We start from the raw sequence: 22,551 nt of genomic DNA on the forward strand, positions 1-22,551 counted from the left end.
AAGCCTTCCTTCATGAGAGATTGAGAGGTCTACTGATGTAATGCTGAAAGAAGAGAGAATATCAACTGAAATGGAGGAAGAAAAAAAAGGATGTGAAAAGTTGATGATTAAATCATCCATTATCAATCAGCTACAATGATAATCTTATTATCAGACAAACAATTACACAACCAAAACGAGGTTTACTTTCCGCTACATGAAAGCTTCTGAAACCTCCAACTGATTATAGCACTCATTAACACATTTTGACTATCAATAAAATTCTTACAATACAACAACAAAGCCATTAGTCCCAACTGACTGGGGTTGGCTAATAGTAATTGCTACAATATTCATACAATTACATGATCAAATCAAAGTTAAGTTACTGGTACATAAATACAGTTTCCCCACCAAACTGGATTGAATTGCACTTCTGGATATATATAGCAAACCCACGCTGAATAGATCAAATGATATCCTACTGAATTCCGATTAATCATGTAGAAGCACCTAAAGTTAATAATGTACATGTAGAATCATGGCATAGTAGGCCTCTCTTTCTGCTCAATATGCTCAACTGGCACGAGTTCTTGATTCTGTTCCAGAAACCTCACAAAATGTGATCAGATGGAGGGATCCCTTGTTTTTGGAACCACTCTGGCATATGAAATCTTTCATACAATGCGGACCGTACATCTTTCTGGAGAGAAAGGTGCTTAAGAAGTGGAAGTATAACCCCAAGAAGCTGAATATAAAAAAATTGGACAAAAAGATGATATCAGGAAATAACTACAAAACTGAATGTTCTTGTGATGACACACATCTTCTGTCAAGATAAACATTGTTCCAACTTAGATAGCTAGGTCACTTGTTACCTGATCATCATAAGGTTGTCCGGCAGAAAATGGAACACACGGAATTCCGTTCAATGGTTGCAGTATGAAACTAAATGGATTGTTATCAACAAGCACAATTCGGCAGGGATCTTTTGACAGACAGGAGAGATCTTTGACATGTTCCCTGTATTCCCTGATTCATTAAAGGGCAGCACAATATGAAAAGGTGTCTTGAAACAAGGCAGGTAAACACCTAACTTTAACCTGAGCTACATATATATATGTAAAGAAATTTTTAGTAGCATGTTAGGGCAATGTTGAAGAATTTATGGAGGAAATGCTTAATAATGGTTTAATTATGTGTTTATAACACCAGTATAGATATATGAGTAGCAAATGCAAGACAAATAAATATAGTGACAAGATTGCTTAATATGCTTGCTAATGTTAATTGCAGCTTATCAAACAAGGAACAAATAAACCATTAATCAACTATATGTGAAGTGTTAAACAGGAGCATTTCGTGTAAGGTGCACCCTTTTCATCCAAAATGATGCCAAAGAAATGCTACAAATGCCATCAGAGCAAGGGTATTTGAATTGATAAGACTGCATGACAGTCATCTAGCTGAACCTCGTGTCTCGATCATGTTCTTTTGCAATCAAAAGTACAAAAGCTGAAAAGGTACATATGTTCATAAAGTCCTATTTAATATTTCAGGTTAGCAAATTGCTAGATGTTTATGTTCCTATTTCTTAAAGATTTTACCTTTTTCTTTAGAGTCTTCTCTGATCCTGGAACAATACATCTTAGGAAGAGTAAACATACCTATTGGTTACTGATTTATGTTAAACAGAACAATAGTAATAGCTAGTGATGGGAATTGTTTCTCAAAAAGAAATAGAGCCTGACTCAAAGCTAAGCAGCTATGTAAAGCTAGCATATTAGCATTCTTTTAGTGAGTCAACTACCACACAAGTTGAATTGGCACACCAGAGTTTCATCAAATAGCATGCTAAAGCATAAAAACTACCAAATTAACAATAGAATATGGCAACATGATACATAAAAATTTTCTATTTATTTGGATCTTACATGCATTTTCCTTTTATGAGTGCTATGTAGCTATTATGATTTTTTAATAAACAAAGCCCAGTACAAATATAGCTTTTATGAAAAAATAAAATCACGAGATAATCTTGAAGTACAAGTTACACTTATTTGAATTGGAAATTGAGAAAAAAAAAAGAGTAATCCTCCAGAAAAATCAGGTGTGAGAACAAAAGACGAAATTTCGCATGTAAGCCATCTACAGAATTCAAGATAGAGAAACAACCTGATCCGTCTTTTCTATAGAAATGCACTGCATTGATCAGCCTAATATAATCACATGTTTACTAATGTCACATTACTTAATAGATAGAGCAGCCTAAAAGTAACACCTAATGCATTAGTATTCCCAAAATTACTGCATTGCATATTAACAGTACCAGCCAAACCAAAAATGAGCACATGATTAATGAAGTCAAATAAGATGAGAAAATTTAAATCAATATGCCAAATCCGTATTTTGGAATTATTTGGGCCACAAGTGCCCATCATAAGTAATTGCAGCTTTATTGAGGATAAGGATAGCTTACGTGCTAACTGTTGCTGGCCGATAAAGACGAAGGCTAAATCTATTTTCGACATCTATTTTATCAACAAGTGGCCTAGCATATCCTGAAAAACAAACCGTGGAGGACCCAGTGAGTTAATCAAGGAAAATAATAAGGTAATTCTGGCACATAAATCAAAATGATCAGAAAAATGAAGACCTTCTAAACCAGCAGTAAACAGAATTAGATCGGCAAATTCATGAATCTGATGCAGGAACTCGTGCAAACCAGGACGTTCAAAAACGGTCACGTGATTCACTTTCTGTTTTCCTTCAACTTCCTTCAAGGCAAGAATCCCAATTATAGGATAATACTAAATTAATAAGATAGGAATTCAAAGTTGAGTTACCTTATCAATAGAGATGCACTCTAGTTCAAAACACTTCACACCTGCTTCAATTGCCTGGCTACGTACGATGCTAGGTAAGCTAGATGTCTCATAGGCACATACTAGAGTCTCGTCCAAGTCAAGGACTACCTGCACATTTAAATGAAGCCAATGTAACAAGTGATAGATATTGTAAAAACATGTTAATCTCAAATTCGTGAAATTAACTGAAACTTTTGCGATCTACCTTATCATGTAGCTTAGTTATGACATCCATGAGTTACTTTTCACATAGAAAATTTCAGGCAGGTTCCTCAAACTTTATTCGGTCCAATATATAATGCAACTAATCACACGCTTCGAACACTAACCCCCACCCACCCCCACAAAAAGGACAGTTCATAGAGGAAGTTCCATCAAACAGTCTTGATTTTCTAGAATAGACTCAATCAGCCACAATTACTTATAGGTGACAAGAAAACATTACTGGCATTTCCTCAAATTACAAACACATTTTACTGAAGTCTGTGCATTTAGCTTCCTCTAAAAGAACAATAAATCCTTTCACCAAAACAATATAATTGAAATGATTGCTGATGTAATCATCATCATCATTTTGGGAATACGAATTTTTAGTTTCTCTGTAACAAATTATCAATCATCTCTTATGATACTTTCCAGAAGGACTAGAACTCATCCATTTACAATCATAACATGACCATGACATCATTAATTAAGGCATGCTTGCAAGCCACATCAGCTAAAAAATGCTGCAGTAATTGTACTCGATAATTCTACCACCTTTAGAATCCCCAATTTCCTCCAAATCCAGTAGCAAAATGACCTAGTCAAATTGAACAAGAAGAAAAGAATGCGAGGGAGAGATTCAAGCATTAAAGAATCAGACAGGTTCCAAACTTTCCCCAATTTGGCATATTTACTCTCTAACCAGCTCAAAACACCACCAAAGACCGTTCCTTTTTCTGGTCTACAGATAATCTATGCATCAAAAATCAAAGAAACGACTTTGGAAATCATACCGTGAGCTTATCGAGAGGCTTGGGAGGAGGAGGAGGGGTATCGGTGGGGATCTCGGAGGTAAGCGGCTTGAATTCGACAGAGGAGGTGGCGGTGGCGGAGGAGAGGAGAGGATGGCCAAGGCCAACAAAGGAGAGGACTTGGGCCCACGAGGGCGTACCCCTCAGGATTTGTAGCAGGATCTGGAGCAAGAAACCCATCCAGCCCACCACCGCACGCCACGCCTGCACCGCCGACTTCGCCTTCTGAGTTCCCGGCGCGTACACCTCCGTGGCCCCCGCCGCCGCCATGATTTGCCCCCGCACCAAAGCGATGGGAGAACAGGAGGATGTGCACGTGGAGGGGATTGGTTGGCTACCGGCCAGCGCAGGAGAAGAGAAGAGGGATTGGGTCAGGGCGAGGAGAGAGAGGAGAGGGCGGGGGAGAAAAGCCAAAGTAGTGATCACAGGAATCGATTGGGTCGGTGTGGGACCCGCGAAAGAAAATTTAACATTTAATTGTCGACTAATTCGCAAATTAACAGATGGGATTATCGCCTTTATAATGCTTTTATAAATTAAACTCCTTGATGTACTAATATATACATATCACTCCATAAATGATTGGAAGGTTTAGTGGTTTATCCTCCGCTATAGGAAACTCCCCTACAGCCGAGTACCTGTCGCTCTCTTATTGGATAGAGACAACGCTCTTCGATTACAACCATAAAAGGAAATAAATTTTAACAGCCATAACTGAAATTTTACTAGAGCTCCTTTTTATCTAATCTATGATTAGTCTAGCATGAAACTTAGATTCCTTTCTCCAGTGCCGTGTCCTAGCGTCACTCTTAAGAGAACCGAGGGTCGAGGGGAGAAGCCAAATAAGATCGATCCAAAGGATCCCTTTCTACCACCCATGGTGTGTGGCGAAATGACGAGAAGAACCAAGGCGGCCAATGGAAGCAAAGCCTTTTAAAGCGTTCTACGTTCATGAATGATGGGGATGGAGCTTCTTGGAAACTTCTCGTTTTTAGGAACATGTTGGAAATTTAGGCAGCGGATCAGCAGCAAGCCTCAGTTGCATGGATTTCCCTGGAGTCAGAACCCAAAAAAAGAAGTTAAATCTCAAGCTAATATAGCTCTTTGACCTCTGGACAAAAAAGAAAAAAAATATAGTTAAAAGGATTTATAAATTTTCTAAGGTTTGACTGACTGGCTGAGGAATGATGATCCAAGGCTGCTGAATTAAACCGCAGTAGATTCTTGCATTCCGGAGTGTAGGCGATCTGAGATTTCGCTCGTTATGATTGATTGACGTCAATCAAAGGCCAAGCACATATTTAAAGTTTTTTATTATTCATTAGAAAATTATATTTATACCTAACTTTTTTTCATCCCGTCAAACTAAAATTACTATTTTATTTTTTTTATTTGATCGCGGAATTTGAAGATATTTATTAGAAATAAAATAATAGATAATTAAATAAATTCTTCAAAGCATATAAAATACGTACCTATGAAATTTTTTATATAAAAAAATTATATATATGATAAATATATTTATCGTATTTTTATCATCTAAAATCTAATTGATATTATTTTAAAAAGCTTATCTAAGTATCCGTGATTTTATCTCTAACTAGTTACTTTAAATTTGATTCATAAATTAGTCAAATATGTTAATTTGAATATAATCATAAGAGAAAAATAATATAAAGGAAACTATAAGAGAGTGAATTTAGATTTAATAAATAAGAATAAAATATAGCTTCCCCCAAATTTCTTTAAAAAAAAAAATAGTTTCCCTTTACTTATTTATTTATTTATTTTTGTTGGATGTTGCTAAAGACCTCGGAGTTGAGAATATATTATTGTTTTGTTCATCAACTCTTTACTACATTTGAAACAATTAAACTAGCAATTTATCTCATTACTTATATATGATAAAATTTCTGTCCCTATATATATGCAAACAAGTAAAATAAAAAGGATTTTCTTTTTGTGGTAATAGGGCATAAAATGCAAATGCTGAGATGCTAAAATCCGACAGCGAAATTATGTCCTGTTTTTACGTAGAAAATTTTGTATCACCAGTAGGTGGATCATACACAACCATCGATATATTTATATAAATTCATATACCACAGCATGAGAACGGCTTAGATTAAAGATATGTACATGTCCTTAACCTCCAGGTACTGCAGCTGATCTCTTTTATTGATACAATACAATACTCTCAGCCTCAAGGCTAAAGAAGAATGAATTACAAGATATTGCAATAGGATCTCTTACTGAGGCACAATCCATCATACTATAAGATTATGCCTGAGTGTCAGACGAACTCGAAACGCATGAGTAGCCTTACAGATCTGAACTTATTTCCCTTGCGGTCGTAGAGTGGCACAGCACGAATCCCTGGTTTTAGCTCTGATACAGGCAGGCAGGTTTGCCCTCCAAAGTCATCCTTCTCAGACATGTCATATTCATGAACTTCTACTCTCAGCAAAGCTAATTCTGGGACAGTTAATGGGAAGATAAATTCCTCATTCCATATTGGTACCCACTCGTCCTCCATCGTCTTTGTTTTCTTCATCACAGTATCAGCTGGGACTCCAGCTATCCCTACCTGGAGAATGATTAATATTGACCAGTCATTTCCTATACTGAATAATGTTGTAGTGAGATGAGCTCTAGCTAGCTGAGGTAAGAAGGTTTGTTCAAAATTGCATATCCATAGATTCTAGCTCGAACTTACAAATCGAGAGGAGGTCAGCTCAAGCTCTTGTTTTAAATATGCAATATTAGAATACACGATATATAGTTACTTATACGAGCTAATTTAAGCGAAGCTCAGGAGATGTTTTCTGCACTAAAGTTCAGCTCCTTCATTCAACAACTCAAAGTTTGAGTTGCATATAGTTAATAAACTATTAAGCTTGAACCAAGTTGAAACGATGCAAACTCGAGCTGTTTCAAGCTGACAAATTTATTTCTATAATGAAGGCTGATGAACATATAGTCCTAAACCGGGGGCAAGACACATAACCTGTTCAAAGTATACAAGTATATGAGGTAGAGTTAAGGAAAAGTACTGGCTGAATATAGGTCTCTTACCCTCGTGTAAAAATCTGGAGGGGAGAAGGCATCAAAATGTGTCTTACTAAAATCGATGCGCCATCCGTCCCCCATGTATACTTTAACCTATTGTCAGAATAGTTAAATAGGAAAATAGGGAATAGACAAAATTAACTCACAAGTCACAAATATCCCACCTTCAGAATTTTCTTAACAGGCAAACTTGCTGTTGGATCAAAAACCTCACCATGTGGACCAGTCTTCAGCAAGAAATCAGGCTTCTTTACATAACCACAGCCTCCATTGGCTCTATAAAATCCTTGCATCAACCAGAGTGACCTTCCATATCCCTGTCAAAGGGAGATAGATCAAGACTAGGAAAAGCATATTAATGGTAGTTCAGTGAACTTAGGTACATTTACATAAGGCCAACAATTTTGGCACAAGAGTTCGTATCTGGCGCACTGGAAAATTAGATGATACAATTGCCAAAATAACTTTGGCAAATGCTCAATGAAATAAATTAACCACGTAACGATACATATTTGACAAACTCTAAGCTCATGTTTAACCATAAGAAGTTAACCTGCATATTGAATGCAACCATTTGAGCGCCATGCTTCCAGGCAAGTAATGGATTGTAATTGGAAGAATTAAAGCGTGTACCCTTTGGATATATCCTGAGAATATTCTTCTGAGTGAACCTGTACATCAGATTTCAAAGATCAAGAACTTGTGAAACAAAGAATAAAGGGGCATTACAAGTGTGCCAGAGCGAGTAACTAAGAATTAGCTATGATTAATTATGAATGTATACATGGAAAAAATTAGCATTTCGGGAATAATAAAATTGTCATAATTAAGTGTTTGTAGAAACTACAAATGTACCTTACTAGATCGGGGCTATGAGATGCTGCTGCCTTTGCAAGCTGTTGTTCACTCAAACTAAGACGTCTAACTTTATCAGACTCCACCTTTAGTGCATTTCTTAAACGGCCTTTAGGTTTCCCAGCCTGAATAGTAATTAGGCTTCTATACTGATTGGCAGAAGTTTGCTGAAATTTAGCATCATCATCATCATCATCATCATCATCATCATCATCATCAAAATCTTCATCATCCTGATCCTCATGACGATCAAGTTCATTATGCTTTGCAATCATATCTAGTAGTAACAGTAGCAATAGTTGCCACACAAGAAAATTTTGAATTATGAAAGGAGATATACATCCTCTTGAAGTGCGGACATACCTTATCATCACATTCTTCAGGTTTAAAATCTGCAACTTCTATTCCCCAGGCTTCTTCGTCAGTTGAATCCTTCCCTTTATGAGAGTCATTCTTATCACCCCTGGACTCAAGGTACTCCTTTGGTGGTTTAGTGGAGATAATAATCCTATTCTTCAGAGCTTCAGGAGATGGAAATTCCTTCAGAGGGTCTGAATCAGGGTGATAAAGCATGTCTCCAAAAGTTTGAGTGATCATCTATATTTATTTAGCAGTTAACATGAAGATCCAATGAAATTTACACACTTGCACAAGAAAGTATGAAACTTACCTCAGCTACTTTTGCTTGCAGATCTGGTGTTAGATGGTCCTCTAGTGTGATCACAAGAGGATATGGAGATGCAACAAAAGCATACTCTTTAATGGACGTCAAACACTTGATAAGTGTTACAGGAGAAGTCAGCGTCCTTCAAATTTCAGAAGAATAAATAAGAGATGTGTGAAAAGGAAAGGGCGCATTAGTATACTACAATATGACTTTCACTTTTCTATGTTTCGACTATTTTGATCAGCTAAGAATAGTTGTAAGAAAATGAAGGCAATACTTAAGAGATGGTCTTGCAATGCGAGAAAGGATACAAAGGATCTGGTATACTGTGTTTTAGAAACATATGCATGATGTTGTTTGTGCAAAATCATAGAAGGGAAAAAAGGCCCCGTAGACTATTTTCAATTGAAAATCACTCTTTTTTCCCACATATCCCTAGACCTTTCAGTAGCTTTGATGTATTCATTTATGATTTATCACATCTCTACCAGCAGAAGTATCAGGTCTTTGACCTATCTCAGCACAAGGCAGATTAAAAGAAAATCATGATAATTTTTCATGTTATATTGGAGTTCAACTCAAGAAGATCATCATCAAGTGTTCAAGTTGATCTGAAAGGATATATTGACAGATCTCATGAGTAATTTTTCAAAAAAAAAAAAAAAAAAAAACATTCAAGAGTAAGGTTTTGAGTACAATGAGCAAAAATCCTAATACTACATATTGAGCAGTTGATGTTCGAACATCAATACCTTCCATGAAGAATAGCGACATCATCTTTTGTAGAATTTGGCCACATATCCAGTTCAATAACTCTCACGCCTCTCTGCAATGCTTTTATGATTGGGGCATCACTGCAGTTACTGCTTAGCTGGTTCCCGGTCAAGTATGAATTATGGCCTGTGTATATGTAATAATGGGATATTGGAGCAGTCATGTCCTGGTGAACCTGAGAAATGGACGAGTTGCTAAGTATATCATTTACAGTAAAGCAATATCCAGTCAGATGTATCTCTTTTATAAAATGATCTATTGATGGGAAAAGCCAAAGATTTAGAATTCTTTTGGATTCAAATACTAAATCAACATATTAACAATTTATACTACTTTTGTATATGCCATAAGAGAAACTAAAGAATTGATCAGAGCAGAGAGGCTATGATCAATATACTAAACATTAACAATTTTTTGGCTTCTTCTTGCTAACCCCCTAAAATTGGAAAGCAGGAGAAGGGAGAAGACTAAAAACAAACAATGCTTAGACTTCATAAAAACTAATATCATTTTGCAACTCAGGTTCAAATCTAAAAATCTACGAATTACAGAAACCAACTAATATTTCCAGGATTTTGAGCAGAATCGTAAAATATCTGAATCTATGATAAACAACAAATATCCTATTTGATTTGCAACTATAACATAAAGAGAAGAGTAATTATTTATGATTCAACTTCACCTCAACATTCAAATTCACCATATGTTCAAATTTTCTTTTCCAAGGCAAGAACCTTTACCTGTTAATCTACTCCCAAAATCCAATCTTTACCACAACAGTACCTTTAAGTAGATCGAGCGAGATCTACCGACTATGACATCACACATTCACTTCATCCATCTATTACATGCATCTACCTATCAAATCCGCATAGATCAAAACAAAATCTCTCAGGTACGCGGCAATTCGTACCTCCGACTTGATAGGCGGATTGAGATCGTCGGAGAAAAGATAATCGTGGAAATCCTCGAGCGCGAGGAAGTGCTTGGCCCCGAGGTTCCCAAGGTGGATGCGACCGTCGAGCTGCCGGATCCGATTGGCGATCTTCTCGGCATCGGCGAGGGAGACATCCGACTCGCCCTGCGACTCAGCGAGGAACCGACGGAACTGCTCGGCACTAATATGCGCTTCGCCGTCGGCGTACGCCGCGAACGCCGCCTTCACGTCGGCCGGCGGCGCCGCCTCGCTCCACCGGAACTTCCTGGTAAAGCACATGCAATACTTGTAGCTCCCCATCTTATTCCCTTTCTCTCCTCCTCCTCTCGATCTCACTTCGTTTCTTCTCACCTCGATCTCTTTAGCTTCTCCATGGCCCAGGCATTGGGAGGGAGGGATTATAAAGAGGGGGAAGTCCTCGTCCTCGAGGACGTAGTGGACGACTTTGGTGTGGAGCGAGGGGATTCGGATCGTGACAAAGACACAGGCGGGATTTAACCTTTTTTAAAATGATTCTTTTACATAACACCACCTCTAAGTAATTCTATTCATGCCTACACTCCTCAAGATTTTAATATGAACTTTATTCTCAATCTTTTTGGCATGAATAAATAAAATAGAGGCGTGTACGTGTAGAAGACACGAGATCTATTTTGCTTAATTATTAAGAGTTGTTCTGACTTTCTGATGAACAGAGTGTCATATTAACAGCGAAAAAGCGATTCCCTAGTCCCTACCGATTTGATAGTAATTTGGTTGGAACCAACTTGAGTGGAATGGGAATAAGTCGTACTATTTTTATTCATTTTACACCGGTGTTGAAAATAATATTTAGAAGCAAAGGAGCCTTCCGTGATATATTTAGTAATTGGAATTTGGAAGTCGTAGTCACATCAATCACATGGGAAGTTGATCGCTTTGTTAGCGGTGTTAAAGGAAAGACGATAGTTTTCCAATTTCTTTGGTATTTAATTGGAAAACGAATATTAAAAATTAGATTAAGAGTTAAGTAATTTTATATTAAACTGTTTATATTATCTACTTAAGATTTTTTTTTTAATTTGGCCAAACTTTTTTCTTTCTTTACCATAATTTACACATTAAAAATTAGGGGTCTAAACGAGCCAAGGAGCATGAGCACAACTCGAAATTAATTTTGACTTTAGTTCTAGATTCAAGCTCAATATTGTTCGAGCTGATCTAGAAATTAAATTAAGTATATTTTTAAGCTGAACTCAAGACAAGCTGAGCCTAAATAAGCCAACTTTAGCTAAGCTTAGACTTGCTCAAAATAAAGTATAGACTCGCACAGCTTAAACCAAACCCAAGCAACTTAGTTTATTTTGACACCTGGTAAAAACTTTTGAGATAAAAGGAGGATTTATTTCGGATAAAATCTTTTATCCTGCGGAGGAAAGCAATAATCCAATAAACATAAGCCTGATGTGGACCCAACTTAATCCAAGCCAAGTATGGTCAGGATCGGGCCGGGCCTGAAAGCTTAAAGAAAGTAAGGAGAAAAGGAGAATTACAAGGGAAAACTAAGTTCCTCAGGCGCATCGGACCGATCGCGCGATCAATCCCGAGAAGAAGATGATGACCGGAGCAGAAGAAGAAGCCCCAAACCCTGATCCAGACTCCGATCCCTCGGCATCGTGTTCGAAGAGGAAAAGAAATCTCCCGGGGAATCCAGGTAGATCCGAGACCTTCTTCCTCGCTTTTGCCTCCGAGAGTCCCCGTTCCATCACACAAATAAGCCCTCGTTTTTGTTCAGATCCGAAGGCGGAGGTGATCACGCTCTCCCCGAGGACGCTCCTCTCGTCGAGTACCTACACGTGCGACACGTGCGGCAAGGAGTTCCGCCGCGAGCAGAACCTCCGGATCCACCGCCGTGGCCACAGCCAGGCGTGGAGCTCCCCCGAGAAGAAGCCATCGTCATCGTCGTCGTCGTCGTCGTCGGCAGAGAAGCTAAAGCGGGCGTACGTGTGCCCGGAGGAGGGGTGCGTGCACCACGACCCGAACCGGGCGCTGGGCGACCTCACCGGGATCAAGAAGCACTACCGCCGCAAGCACGGGGAGAGGAAGTGGGCGTGCGGCACGTGCTCCAAGAGGTACGCCGTCCGCACGGATTGGAAGGCGCACGTGCGGATCTGCGGGAGCCGGGAGTACGAGTGCTTATGTGGCACCCTCTTCTCCAGGTAGCCTTCTTATAAATTGGCCTTCTATATCTCTTTCTTTTAGAACAAAAGGAATTGCTTCCCATTTCCGCTGTCATCTGATATGGTATGAATAAAGAACTAAACTTTTCCTCTTTCATTAAGAAAACTACTTGTCATTGATTCATCTCCTGGTGGTTGGGAAGCAGAAAGGAGAGTTACTTAGTGCATAGAGCTTCCTGTGATGCACCAGCAGCAGCAGAAAGCGATGAAGGCTTCGAAGCTGTGGATGATTTGCGCTTTAAAGCTAACACCTTTAACAATGACTTGCTGTTCCCGAGCTTATGGGGACAGGCGTCGACTCAGACGGAAGAAGACGAGGACGAGCAGAGAGCGAAGGAAGCACTGTAAGATGTCCTCACGATATTCAGGTTGATGTATCAAAAGAACGCACCCAAATGTATATGGATTCGATTCAGTTTACGTGAAATAAATTATTCACTGGAGCAAATTCATGCTTTGTTTCATCCCTGATAACTATTCTGCATTGCAGAAGAGATGACAATTTAGCATCTTTCTACACTCATCTGCATCATACTAGTGTGTAAAGGAGCATTGCCATGAACATATCTGTACGCTTGGTCAGGTACCAGAGTTTGGCAAAGCTTTATCACACATTGTAAGCAGCATCAACCACAAAATAGGAGGAAGATGATCAATGAGCATCATAGGCACTGGCATTCTTAATTTCACCAGGATATCAGGTACAGAACCTTGAACGATCTCACCAGGCTAATTAATAACTCCTAATACAGCAAACAGAAAATAATTTCGCCTATTGGTGACAGACCTTCAGAGAATCAAAAAATTTCATTGTAAATAGAGGATAGGTGCAATGAGATTGAAGGCACTAGAAATGATAAGGCTGAAATATGTCAGGAACAAAACAAAGATTCTGACGAAGCAAATTGAGAACAGAAAGTCGAAAAGAACAATGTGCTATTAGCTATAGGACTCTAAAAGGCAAAGAGAAATAATAAGGAAAAGATGTCGGCAAGGGAAAAGGAAATAGATCCTAAGAAAGTACACACTTCCTAGAAAGCAAGAAAAGAATAATAGAACAATCTAACCAGCAAAGAAGGAAAACAAGATCTATCTTTGACTTGTTTATCTCAAGAGAGACATCAACCCAAACGGCAAAGCAGAATCTCTTTTCAACTTTCGCCGTTTTCATTCATTTTCTAAAAACACGACAGGATAAGTTGTAAATATCAGTAACAAAAACCTCCAGTTGAAGAGATCAGAACAACTTTATCGACGAAACAGCCCCACAGAAATGCCAAGAAAAGAAGTGACTAACATCAACAATCATGTTACCCGTGGCGTAAATAATCAAGCCGAAACTAAGATCCATGTCAGGGCACTGGAGACTAAATGAAAAATCTTTTCTTATGCAATGAGGCTATACCACTTTTAAGCTTCAAAAATCCCTGAATCCATACCTGTGTGTAAAGAGATGAGATATCTGGAAAATGATAAGTTTCACTATCCAAATACTCGAATCAGAGGGCCCTCCACACAAAGCCAAGCAGAATTCTCAGATTGAAAACCCCACATCTACAAAACTGCTTCCATTATATATCGAGCAGGCAACTAAACTTTAATTAGCATCTTACAAGTGACTCTTCATAAAGATTAATCAGTACACTTTTAAGAGAACATCTGTCACTATAGGATAAAAAAAGCTACTGCCAAACTTGGTATTTGCTCTGTTCAGTCTGCCCCTTCCAATCGCCCAAACCAAGTCTTATAATTTACTCAATCATACAATCTCACCACCATGGTGGGTCTAATAGTTTTAACACCTATCTAATTAACAATATTTGCATCGAGTAGTTTAGATGAACACATCACTTCAGTATAAAAAAAAGTTTAGATATTTCCACATGTTTAACAACACAATAAATGCAGTTATAAACCAGTACTAATAACAGCAGTAAATCAATAATATTGGAATTAAATCACCACAAAACCAAAATGGAGCACAATAGGGAGAATTTAATCATTTCAGCGTACCAAAACCCCAACTTTTTTTTTTAAACAAAGCACAGTATATCAACTCAGAAGCAAATCAAACCCTACAACGATACAGGAGAAGGAAACAGAGAAAGATCCATTCTCCTCTAACCCTTATCTTAAACGATCACCAGCTAAAAGCACCAAAAAAAAGCGTCGATTCGATTAGACCAAAGCAAACCAAGCAAGTCGACCCCGTGATCCTTTTACATCGAGGCGAATCAAGAACCACCAGCGGCGGCGGATCGATAGCGATAGAGCTTACCGAACACATGGAGAGCGGTGACGAATCCGATGAAGCAAAGGCTCATCACGAGCACCACCGTGGGCGTCATCTTCAACCCTGGCGCGTCGTCCGTGTAAAATCGAAGCATATTGCTCCCACCTCCCCCGCCACCGAATCCACCGCTGCCGCCTCCGCCGCCAACCCTCCTCCTCCGCATCCCTGCCGCCGCCGCCGGCGTGCCTCGTGGTACTGCCGTGGCCGGCCGGGATCCGGACCCGCCCGTCGCCGAGGCTTGCGATTGCGAGCTCCCTCTCGCCATCGTCGAAATCGAGAACAATTATAAGAGTAGAACAAGAGAAAAACGAGGATTTTAAGGTTTAAAATCTCTCCTCTTTGCTTTCTATTAAGCTCGAGATCCAAGTATTTCTCTGTCAGGGGGAACGCGAAGTTTATCCGGGTATTGCGTGGAGATATCTGGCGGATTAGGATAAGTTGGGGGACAAAGGGCCCCCGGATGGACGCGTGTCGCGTGGAGAAGGTTTAAGACGTCGGGGAGCAGTGTAACAGAGTTGAGAGGAGGACTAGGACAACGGGGATAGAGGGTGTTCTGTGTTAGAATATAATAACAAGGTTTAATTTTACGTTAATTAATTTGTTTTTCTAATTTAAATCAACTTAATTACTTTCATATGTCCATTAAGTTTAACCTCAATAATATTTACCACTAACCCCATGGATACAGTTTAATCACCAACACTACATATTCCAGTTTATACCCACTTATCCACAAAACAAAGTATCAGAGTTACCACTAAATGTTTTTGATTATTTCATAATTATCATTATAATTAATTTGTATTAAAATTAATAAATACTCCTTTTTCTAGTTTAAAATGTAAAATATTTATCAGTAATAATATGATATAATATTAAATAGCTTTTAGATTACTTTTAATAAATTATACAGGGCAAAATAATCTTTTGTAAATCTAAGTTACGTTTTAATTATGACTAGATAGATTTAATTAACAGAATGATAATAAAAAAAAACATAATAATTTCTATGGCAATAATAATTTTTTTTAAAAGTAACAGCAATTGTAATATTTTGAATGTTTTCAGTGACAATTATATAAATTTTTCTAAATATTAAATACAGTGCATATTTGTAATAAATATTGTCAAACAATCATCCATTAATCATTTATTGTTGGACAGCCATCATTAACATCACTGGTAGAGTGGCTGCTATGAATGCAAATACTATGTAAGAGCTTTAATTAGACCCAGAAAACAAAAGAAAAAAAGGAATTTTAATGACCTATAACAACAGTTGTCCTAAGCTTAAGCATTAGTTATCATTTAATGATGCAGCCTTCCCAGCCCTCACATAGATGAGAGATGCCTTTGTCTATGTTTTTCAGCCAGGCATGGCCTTGTTCTGCAAAAAATGTCTGAACAATATCAATGCCTGTCGTGGGCGATGGAGAGGAACTTCATGTCCTGCTCCTGCTATGGTTACAAATGTCAATCCTTTATACACTTGGCTCCACCCCCCAACCTATCAAAATGACATCAAAGAGATTTCATTTAGAAACTAGTAGATCTAAATTACAAATCCACCATGCTATGTATCAACTTACTTTTATGGTTACTATGGATTCTACAAGCTTAGGAATTAGTTAGGGTATGGATAAGTGAAGGAATTGTGAACTGACCTTTCCTTTGTCGTACCACGGATACCAGTTGATGATAGTTGGGAGCTTGAGGGCGTCTATCGAGTACCTGGTTGCAGTTACAGGGACTACTGCATCTGTATCTCCGCTGCCAGTAGGGTAAGGAGAGAAGTGTTTAGAGATGGCATGATGAACGAGAAGATAATACAAGTAGTTAAAAAGGCAAATGAAGAACTCAGACATTGCAGCATCAAACAAGTTAAAACTTTCAAACAGGTTTAGGAAATTATTAGCATCCTCATTTATCAGCAGGAATTGTCATCTTCATCTAATTGCTATTAGCTAATCCATTGAAAACAAGAAAGAGGAAGAAACCTTCACAGAATTAGTGAGCAATTAGTTTTTTGGCTGTTATTTGCTGAAGAACACTGCTATATATCTGAATAGCATAAAAGGATTCATGTAACCAACTACAAACAGTTTAAGCTGAATCCTCCTGATCATTACTATTGCACAAAACCTCAATCCTTGGTTCCTAGAAGATGAACTTATTACCAAGTTTAAAACTTATATTTGTATTGGCATGCCCGTTGTCACATAAATTCTCAAAAATTACAGAATGTATGAGGGAAACTAATAGTCCATGTGATATGAATAGTCCATTGACTCCATTCTAAGTCTGATAAAAGGAAATAATGAACTTCACAAAAGCAAGTTCCAGAATTACTAGATCTATGCCCTTCTCTAAAAGAGAAGAACCAATGAGAATTGTAGGTGAGTAATCACCATCCCAATCAAAATGTGAATTTCTGGAACTTACTTTTGAGAAAAGTAAAATTTTCACATATGATGGGAATTAGAAAAGAGATCTTCATTTCGGTAATATTATCATAGACAGCCTTGCTACAATATGGTCCCGACAGATTTGGTGGGCCTGCTACATATTAGTAGTGATACACTTATGCCCAATCTAAAACTTTCAAGCAAACAACCACAAATAACAGCAGGTCAGCATATTATTGCTAAATGAAATTGGATGATAAATTAAAGTACCTGTACACCCATATCCTTAAACCAGCTGCAATTAGCTCCCGGTAAATAGGAAGCATAGATCTAGGAGAATCAGCCCAGTAGGTTCCAACAATATCACTAATACGGATGCAGAAAATTAATTCCTCTAATGTCAAAATAAAATGCAAAATACACTTAAAGTTCAGACAGTAATTTTTGTTGATGTATAAGAAAATATACCTGCAAGTATCCCATTGATAATGAATCCCAGTAATGTTAGCATGGAGTGCCTTTTGCACTTCCGGACGATTGTAGTAAGCTTTGGCATATCTCTCAGTGCAGGGATCATAAGCTCTGGACATCCAAGGCTGAATAAAAATTTAAATGATATCAGATCATTAAAGCAGCAGTTCATAAGTGAGATGAATCAACATAACTCTATATCAGCAATGATATGAAGAAGTGACAAATCGATTACATGAATCCTATTATAATAACAGTACCATTCAGCTTTATGTGGGGCTATATCCCCTTCATCAGTCTAAGGACCATCAGATTTTTTTTCCCCCTTTTCTGACTGCTTCTACCTTTAGATATATTTTGGTCTCTCACTTCCCTCTGTGGCACTTCTAAATTGAATCAAGTTGTTACTCCCTATCAGTACATTATAAGGTCTCTGCTAACTCTGAGATATGTAATATATCTTCTTCCATTTGCTATTATCTGACTCGTGCCATAAGGAACCCAGTTCATATTTTGCTCTTCTTGCAACACCAAGCAGGCATCTTACAATTCGCAGTTAGAACTATACTCGTTTTCAAAATCTGTTGCTAGGTTTGTACTCATTAATCTTACCCAGAAGCATGATTGAACATATAGGTAGCCCATAAAAGTCTTAACATTTTGTGTTCTATCAAATGAGAGATTTAATAAATACTTCTCATAAGTCTTTCTGGTCAATATTATTGTGGTGTGACCAACTTGCAAATAAGTACTTAAATTTTATAAAAAATTTATCAAAAGGCAATTAAGATGGTGCTCAGAAGAAAAAAGTATAGTGAGCAGATTAGCTTACATAGCGACCCCTTAAGCTGAGCTTGAGAGAAGCAGTGCTATTGCATGGGCGTGTATATATGCTGTATGGGTCTATATTCCCTTCTTCAGTACTTGCTGCATCGAGGTTCTTTACACACTCGACTGAAGGATGTTGTGAGGATTGGAGGTTACATGTAACCCTCAGCTTATGATAAGTGGCATCTGAGATCAGACCATGTGTCCACCAGTACTCAAAAGTACCCACATAATCATGGTAGTCATCAGTAACAGCATTACCTACCTGATATTAGCATTCCATCAGAATGAAGTCTCAAACCCGAACTACAGTAAAGCACTAGAAATTAAATGAGGTAATATTATAGAAGAGTTCCAAATTTACCATAAAACCCTTGAGATTAATAATGGGATTCTGGATCCCCTTATTTCTCTGATAGATAATCTGAGATAATTGAGGGACATAATGCCCTGAGATGAAGTAGATGAATGATTAAGAGCTTTGTTGCAGAATAGCTGTCAAAAATTACTCAATGAAACACCTATCGGTAAATAGAACCTGAATAGCTTTCGCCAGCGACGTAGAACTCCCGATGCTTGTATTGAGGGAACCTCTCAAACCAATTTACAAGAAAAGCATAGGCATCCATAGCTAGCAGAAACAAAAGGGAGTAAAGAAGTCAATACACAGTATCAGATCATGCCAACAAACAAGTTCTATAAGCATCGTAGTGAAACAGTGAACTGAAACCTGTCTTCATGTCTCCCGATGTATACAGATCCAACGAAGTATTCGAGTACGAGAACCCGACTCCGGCCGGGGACTCCAAGAACAGCAAATTGGCGGCTGCAAACACCCAACAACAGTCAAAATACCAAGTTGGTCAGCCTCAAATGACACCAAAACAATCTCAAACCCCATAAAAATCACATCTTGCATCCGAAATCACCTTTATTCCATGAATTGCCATTGAGATGAAGGGTCTGTCCATCTGAGCCAATCCGAAAGGGGCCGAGCTCCTCTGACGCGCCATACCCGATCGACGAGCACCCGGGCCCGCCATTAAGCCAGAGAACTAGCGGCGCAGACTCCCCAGCCGCCGGCACTGCCTCAATAAGCCAATAGAACAAAGCACGGCCATGTCCAGGATGAACGGTAACATATCCGGAGTACTGGGAGAATCCCACATTGGCGGGTTGCCCTGGGAGATAGGTAATGCGATCATTCTCTTGATCTACCAAGAACCCGCACCCCACTCCTACCAACAAGAGCAGCAACACGAGAGTGAGACCCATCACCCCTTGTGTGGAAAGGGAGAGACCCAAGTGAGAAGAAAAGGGAGGGAGACCGTTGACATCGAGATCAGAGACACAGGAAAGATGGGTTCTTTTACTTGCAAGAAAGCTTGATTAGAGCATAAAAACAACGGGAAACGAGGAGATTTACCGCATTACGCGAGGTTAGAATAATGCCGGGATAAGTAATAATAGAATAAGAATAGAGCAGGAGAATAGCACATGGGTTGGCGGGAATAGCCATTGATTGCGTCGTGGTGGGTTGGGAGGCAGGAGTAATGAATGGAATAAAGGAAGAAGTAAAGAGGAAGGGAAGAGAGGAAAGGAGAAAGAGAGGAGTATAAGGGGAGGGGGAAACGACGAGGAAATGGGACCGGTTATGGTGGGAAAGAGGCACGGGTCCCACGAGACCAGCGGAGGAATGAGCTGGGGGAGTCAATTAATGGGTTACAATTGGCGGTGGACTCCCGTGACCAGGAATTCAGATATAAGTAAGATCGTATCCAGCCCCGGCTTTAGGAGTTTGTTGCATCTGATGCAACGGGATAATTGTGATGGAAGATTGATGCGACTCGAGGTAACCTTTATTAAAAACACCCTACCTTTTATTTTTATTATTTATTATTCACACCCTATCGTATAAGTATGTATCATTAGACCTTTGTATTTTGATTTCAGTACGTTAAAGACAATTTGAGTTGATTTCGGCATAACAGGAGCTGACGTTATAAAGAATATTGTGCTACTTTTCAAAATAGAAATTAAATATTTACCACGTATATTAAGTTATTTTTTATATATAATTAATTTAACTAATCATTATGATAAAACAAAGTATTAAAAATAAACTATATAAATTAAATGTTAAATAATTTTAGCCTAGACTTCAAATCATATGTAGATTTGTTTTAAGTCGTTATACTATCGAACTGCTTTTTTTAAGTCAACTGCTTTTTTAAGTCAACTGTACTATTAAGTTATCAAATAGTTGAGTTGAGCTACTAAATCATTAGATAATTTTTCTATAAAAATATTTAAAATTAGAGTTTTAGTCTATAATTATGTTCTAAAAAGAAAGAATAATATAAGAAGAGGAGGAGTGAGAGAGAGAGTAGCACGGACAAGGTACGCTTCCATCTCCTCTTTTCTATCCCCCTTCTTTATTCCTATAGAATAAGAACACCTAATAAACCCTAGATCGAGGATCCGATTTGGTAAATCCGATCGCCAGCTGCGTTTCCCACCTTTTCGATATTATCCGCGAATTAACAGAAACTAAGCTGATCTTAGTTCCGGAATGCAGGAGTAGGTGAGGCGGCGTACGATGGCCGATCAGTTCTCTTTCACTGATGGTGAGGTAATACTTCTTCTCTCCTTTGATGTGCGCTTTGAGTTTGTTTCCAGATCTGTCGTCGATTTTAATTGGATCTGTCGTAGTGGAGTTTGATCTGGGTTTGGTGTGCAAGAGGGGGAGGAGGAGGCAATGCATGAGTGAGATCTGAGGTTTTTCTGATGAATTGTTTTAGATTGGTTGGTGAGTGGTGGGATTGGTCACTTTGCATGAGCAATTATGTTGCAATTTCGTCGTAATTTGGAGTTCATTTGTTGTGCGTTTGCATTTTCATGAGAGTCCAGCATTTAGGATTAATTGATTGACTCGAGAAGGAAAAAAATGGACTTTTTAATTGATGTAAAGACTTATGTGAAAAGAGCTTTGAGTATAAGGTCAAGGACACTTTAAGGATTTACAAATCACCTTTATTTACTTACAGATCTCATGATATTGATTGCATTTCAAAGATTACGAATCAGATTTGGCTTGTGCATCATACATTAGTTTGATTATGTTCATGTTCATGTGGTAACATGATAGAAGGATTGAATTACTTTGGGGGGGAACCCAACTCAACAAATTCTCCTTATAATGAATAATGAAGGATATATCACTAGCACATTCATGTTACTCGTTTATTTGCCTCTGCGGTTTTAGACTAAAATTTCCTCTGTTCTTGCAGCATTACATTAGTAATAAATCTTGCCGGGAATAATAGTTTCACAATATTTAGCATATTCTTGAAACATTCCTTTAACTGTGGAAATAGATTTGCATACACAACTATATCCATATATCTGATTTGGTACCCATGCACCTAGTGATAATCCAGTTGTTGAGTATCGTTATTATCTTCTCTTATCTTGCTTACTGTTAAGAGTTTTCTTTTTCCCCCTCTTTATCTTTTTCTGTGATGAGATGATGATCTTTGCAATATACAGGGTAATGTTATCGTTGAGGAAGGGAAAAGAGGGTTGAACCCAGGTATGGTGGTCTTGCTTGTTGTGGGAGGCCTTGTGCTGCTCTTTCTAGTTGGGAACTATGCTCTTTACATGTATGCACAAAAGACCCTTCCTCCAAGAAAAAAGAAACCCATCTCCAAAAAAAAGATGAAGAGGGAGAGGCTCAAGCAGGGAGTTTCTGCCCCAGGAGAGTAGGGAGCTCTGTGTTCTCATGTCAACAGTTCTATGCTAAGCTCCAACTGCTTTAAACATTCTCTTTGTTGTCAAAGACTGAGCTTGTTACGGAGAAGAACAAACAGAAATGTCAAAGTGGACCTTAAATTGCTAGACGCCTAGACCTGTGTTTTAAGCAGCAATAGAATACCTTCATGAACTAATTCTACTAATTATTGATCTTGGCTTTTAAAAGTTTCAACTGTTTATTCTTGTGTGTTGCCTTTGACCATCAGTCAGTGAAAGTGGCTCAGCTCTGCGTCAAGTGGTGTATCTTTACTTTGTAAACTTAGCGATTGCTTGTTTTGTCGAAAGTATCAAGTCAGTGGTATGATGTAGTGTTTACAACTATATGTTGCCAGAGGTGGTTTGCAAGATTTTACTGCCG

General features: G+C 38.3%; 5 protein-coding genes and 1 long non-coding RNA gene across 9 annotated transcripts; 2 read left to right on the top strand and 4 right to left on the bottom strand.

Annotated features, from left to right (window-relative positions):
* Positions 1–115: 115 nt before the first annotated feature.
* LOC140776450 (uncharacterized) lies at positions 116–4,272 on the bottom strand. The gene is made up of 6 exons (XM_073120161.1): positions 3,845–4,272; positions 2,826–2,954; positions 2,636–2,756; positions 2,459–2,540; positions 858–1,011; positions 116–727 (listed from the first exon to the last, which is right to left on the bottom strand). The coding sequence occupies exons 1-6, from the start codon at positions 4,130–4,132 to the stop codon at positions 593–595; spliced, it is 909 nt and encodes a 302-aa protein (XP_072976262.1). The 5' UTR covers positions 4,133–4,272; the 3' UTR covers positions 116–592.
* A 1,651-nt stretch (positions 4,273–5,923) lies between these two features.
* On the bottom strand, positions 5,924–10,634 carry LOC140776777 (phosphoinositide phospholipase C 2-like). 2 transcript variants are annotated; one of them, XM_073120632.1, is made up of 9 exons: positions 10,141–10,625; positions 9,206–9,402; positions 8,457–8,592; positions 8,150–8,383; positions 7,787–8,019; positions 7,485–7,602; positions 7,096–7,248; positions 6,938–7,024; positions 5,924–6,449 (listed from the first exon to the last, which is right to left on the bottom strand). In XM_073120632.1, the coding sequence occupies exons 1-9, from the start codon at positions 10,462–10,464 to the stop codon at positions 6,156–6,158; spliced, it is 1,776 nt and encodes a 591-aa protein (XP_072976733.1). In that variant the 5' UTR covers positions 10,465–10,625; the 3' UTR covers positions 5,924–6,155. The 2 variants fall into 2 exon arrangements, with proteins under 2 accessions (XP_072976733.1, XP_072976732.1); XM_073120631.1 differs by lacking the exon at positions 6,938–7,024 and having other exon boundaries at positions 10,141–10,634.
* A 904-nt stretch (positions 10,635–11,538) lies between these two features.
* LOC140775860 (zinc finger protein MAGPIE-like) lies at positions 11,539–12,847 on the top strand. Of its 3 annotated transcripts, XM_073119328.1 has the most exons (3): positions 11,546–11,857; positions 11,939–12,362; positions 12,530–12,847. In XM_073119328.1, exons 1-3 carry the CDS (start codon positions 11,758–11,760, stop codon positions 12,729–12,731), a joined length of 726 nt encoding a protein of 241 aa, XP_072975429.1. In that variant the 5' UTR covers positions 11,546–11,757; the 3' UTR covers positions 12,732–12,847. The 3 variants fall into 3 exon arrangements, with proteins under 3 accessions (XP_072975430.1, XP_072975428.1, XP_072975429.1); XM_073119329.1 differs by having other exon boundaries at positions 11,539–12,362; positions 12,486–12,672; XM_073119327.1 differs by having other exon boundaries at positions 11,544–12,362.
* A 1,470-nt stretch (positions 12,848–14,317) lies between these two features.
* LOC140775861 (uncharacterized) lies at positions 14,318–15,053 on the bottom strand. The gene has a single exon (XM_073119330.1). The coding sequence runs from the start codon at positions 14,939–14,941 to the stop codon at positions 14,618–14,620; it is 324 nt and encodes a 107-aa protein (XP_072975431.1). The 5' UTR covers positions 14,942–15,053; the 3' UTR covers positions 14,318–14,617.
* A 704-nt stretch (positions 15,054–15,757) lies between these two features.
* Positions 15,758–19,967, bottom strand: LOC140775859 (serine carboxypeptidase-like 27). Its single transcript, XM_073119326.1, has 9 exons — positions 19,310–19,967; positions 19,111–19,206; positions 18,919–19,011; positions 18,745–18,830; positions 18,385–18,645; positions 17,550–17,677; positions 17,352–17,447; positions 16,341–16,446; positions 15,758–16,183 (listed from the first exon to the last, which is right to left on the bottom strand). The coding sequence occupies exons 1-9, from the start codon at positions 19,653–19,655 to the stop codon at positions 16,043–16,045; spliced, it is 1,353 nt and encodes a 450-aa protein (XP_072975427.1). The 5' UTR covers positions 19,656–19,967; the 3' UTR covers positions 15,758–16,042.
* Positions 19,968–20,786: 819 nt separating this feature from the next.
* LOC140775448 (uncharacterized) lies at positions 20,787–22,436 on the top strand. The gene is made up of 2 exons (XR_012106750.1): positions 20,787–21,012; positions 21,930–22,436. It is a non-coding gene; the product is annotated as an uncharacterized lncRNA (long non-coding RNA).
* Positions 22,437–22,551: the final 115 nt, after the last annotated feature.

Source organism: Typha angustifolia, chromosome 14, assembly GCF_048772165.1.
Source record: "Typha angustifolia cultivar Huaian chromosome 14, ASM4877216v1, whole genome shotgun sequence".
Lineage (NCBI taxonomy): Eukaryota > Viridiplantae > Streptophyta > Magnoliopsida > Poales > Typhaceae > Typha > Typha angustifolia.

Bases quoted from the DNA above. Each gene is read 5' to 3' on its own strand.
- LOC140775859 (XM_073119326.1), bottom strand. From the start codon at position 19,655: ATGGGTCTCACTCTCGTGTTGCTGCTCTTGTTGGTAGGAGTGGGGTGC. The intron at 18,831-18,918 runs GTTCTATTTACC...ACTTCATCTCAG, and splicing joins CGCTGGCGAAAGCTATTCAG to GGCATTATGTCCCTCAATTA. The intron at 16,184-16,340 runs GTCAGTTCACAA...TCATTTTGATAG, and splicing joins CGTGGTACGACAAAGGAAAG to GTTGGGGGGTGGAGCCAAGT.
- LOC140776450 (XM_073120161.1), bottom strand. From the start codon at position 4,132: ATGGCGGCGGCGGGGGCCACGGAGGTGTACGCGCCGGGAACTCAGAAG. The intron at 2,955-3,844 runs GTATGATTTCCA...TTAAATGTGCAG, and splicing joins AGCCTCTCGATAAGCTCACG to GTAGTCCTTGACTTGGACGA. The intron at 1,012-2,458 runs GTAAGCTATCCT...TTAATGAATCAG, and splicing joins CGGCCAGCAACAGTTAGCAC to GGAATACAGGGAACATGTCA.
- LOC140775861 (XM_073119330.1), bottom strand. From the start codon at position 14,941: ATGGCGAGAGGGAGCTCGCAATCGCAAGCCTCGGCGACGGGCGGGTCC.
- LOC140775860 (XM_073119327.1), top strand. From the start codon at position 11,758: ATGATGACCGGAGCAGAAGAAGAAGCCCCAAACCCTGATCCAGACTCC. The intron at 12,363-12,529 runs GTAGCCTTCTTA...GTTGGGAAGCAG, and splicing joins TGTGGCACCCTCTTCTCCAG to AAAGGAGAGTTACTTAGTGC.
- LOC140776777 (XM_073120632.1), bottom strand. From the start codon at position 10,464: ATGGGGAGCTACAAGTATTGCATGTGCTTTACCAGGAAGTTCCGGTGG. The intron at 8,020-8,149 runs GTATGTCCGCAC...CATGAGGATCAG, and splicing joins CTGAAGAATGTGATGATAAG to GATGATGAAGATTTTGATGA. The intron at 7,249-7,484 runs GTTAACTTCTTA...TCCCTTTGACAG, and splicing joins TGGTTGCATTCAATATGCAG to GGATATGGAAGGTCACTCTG.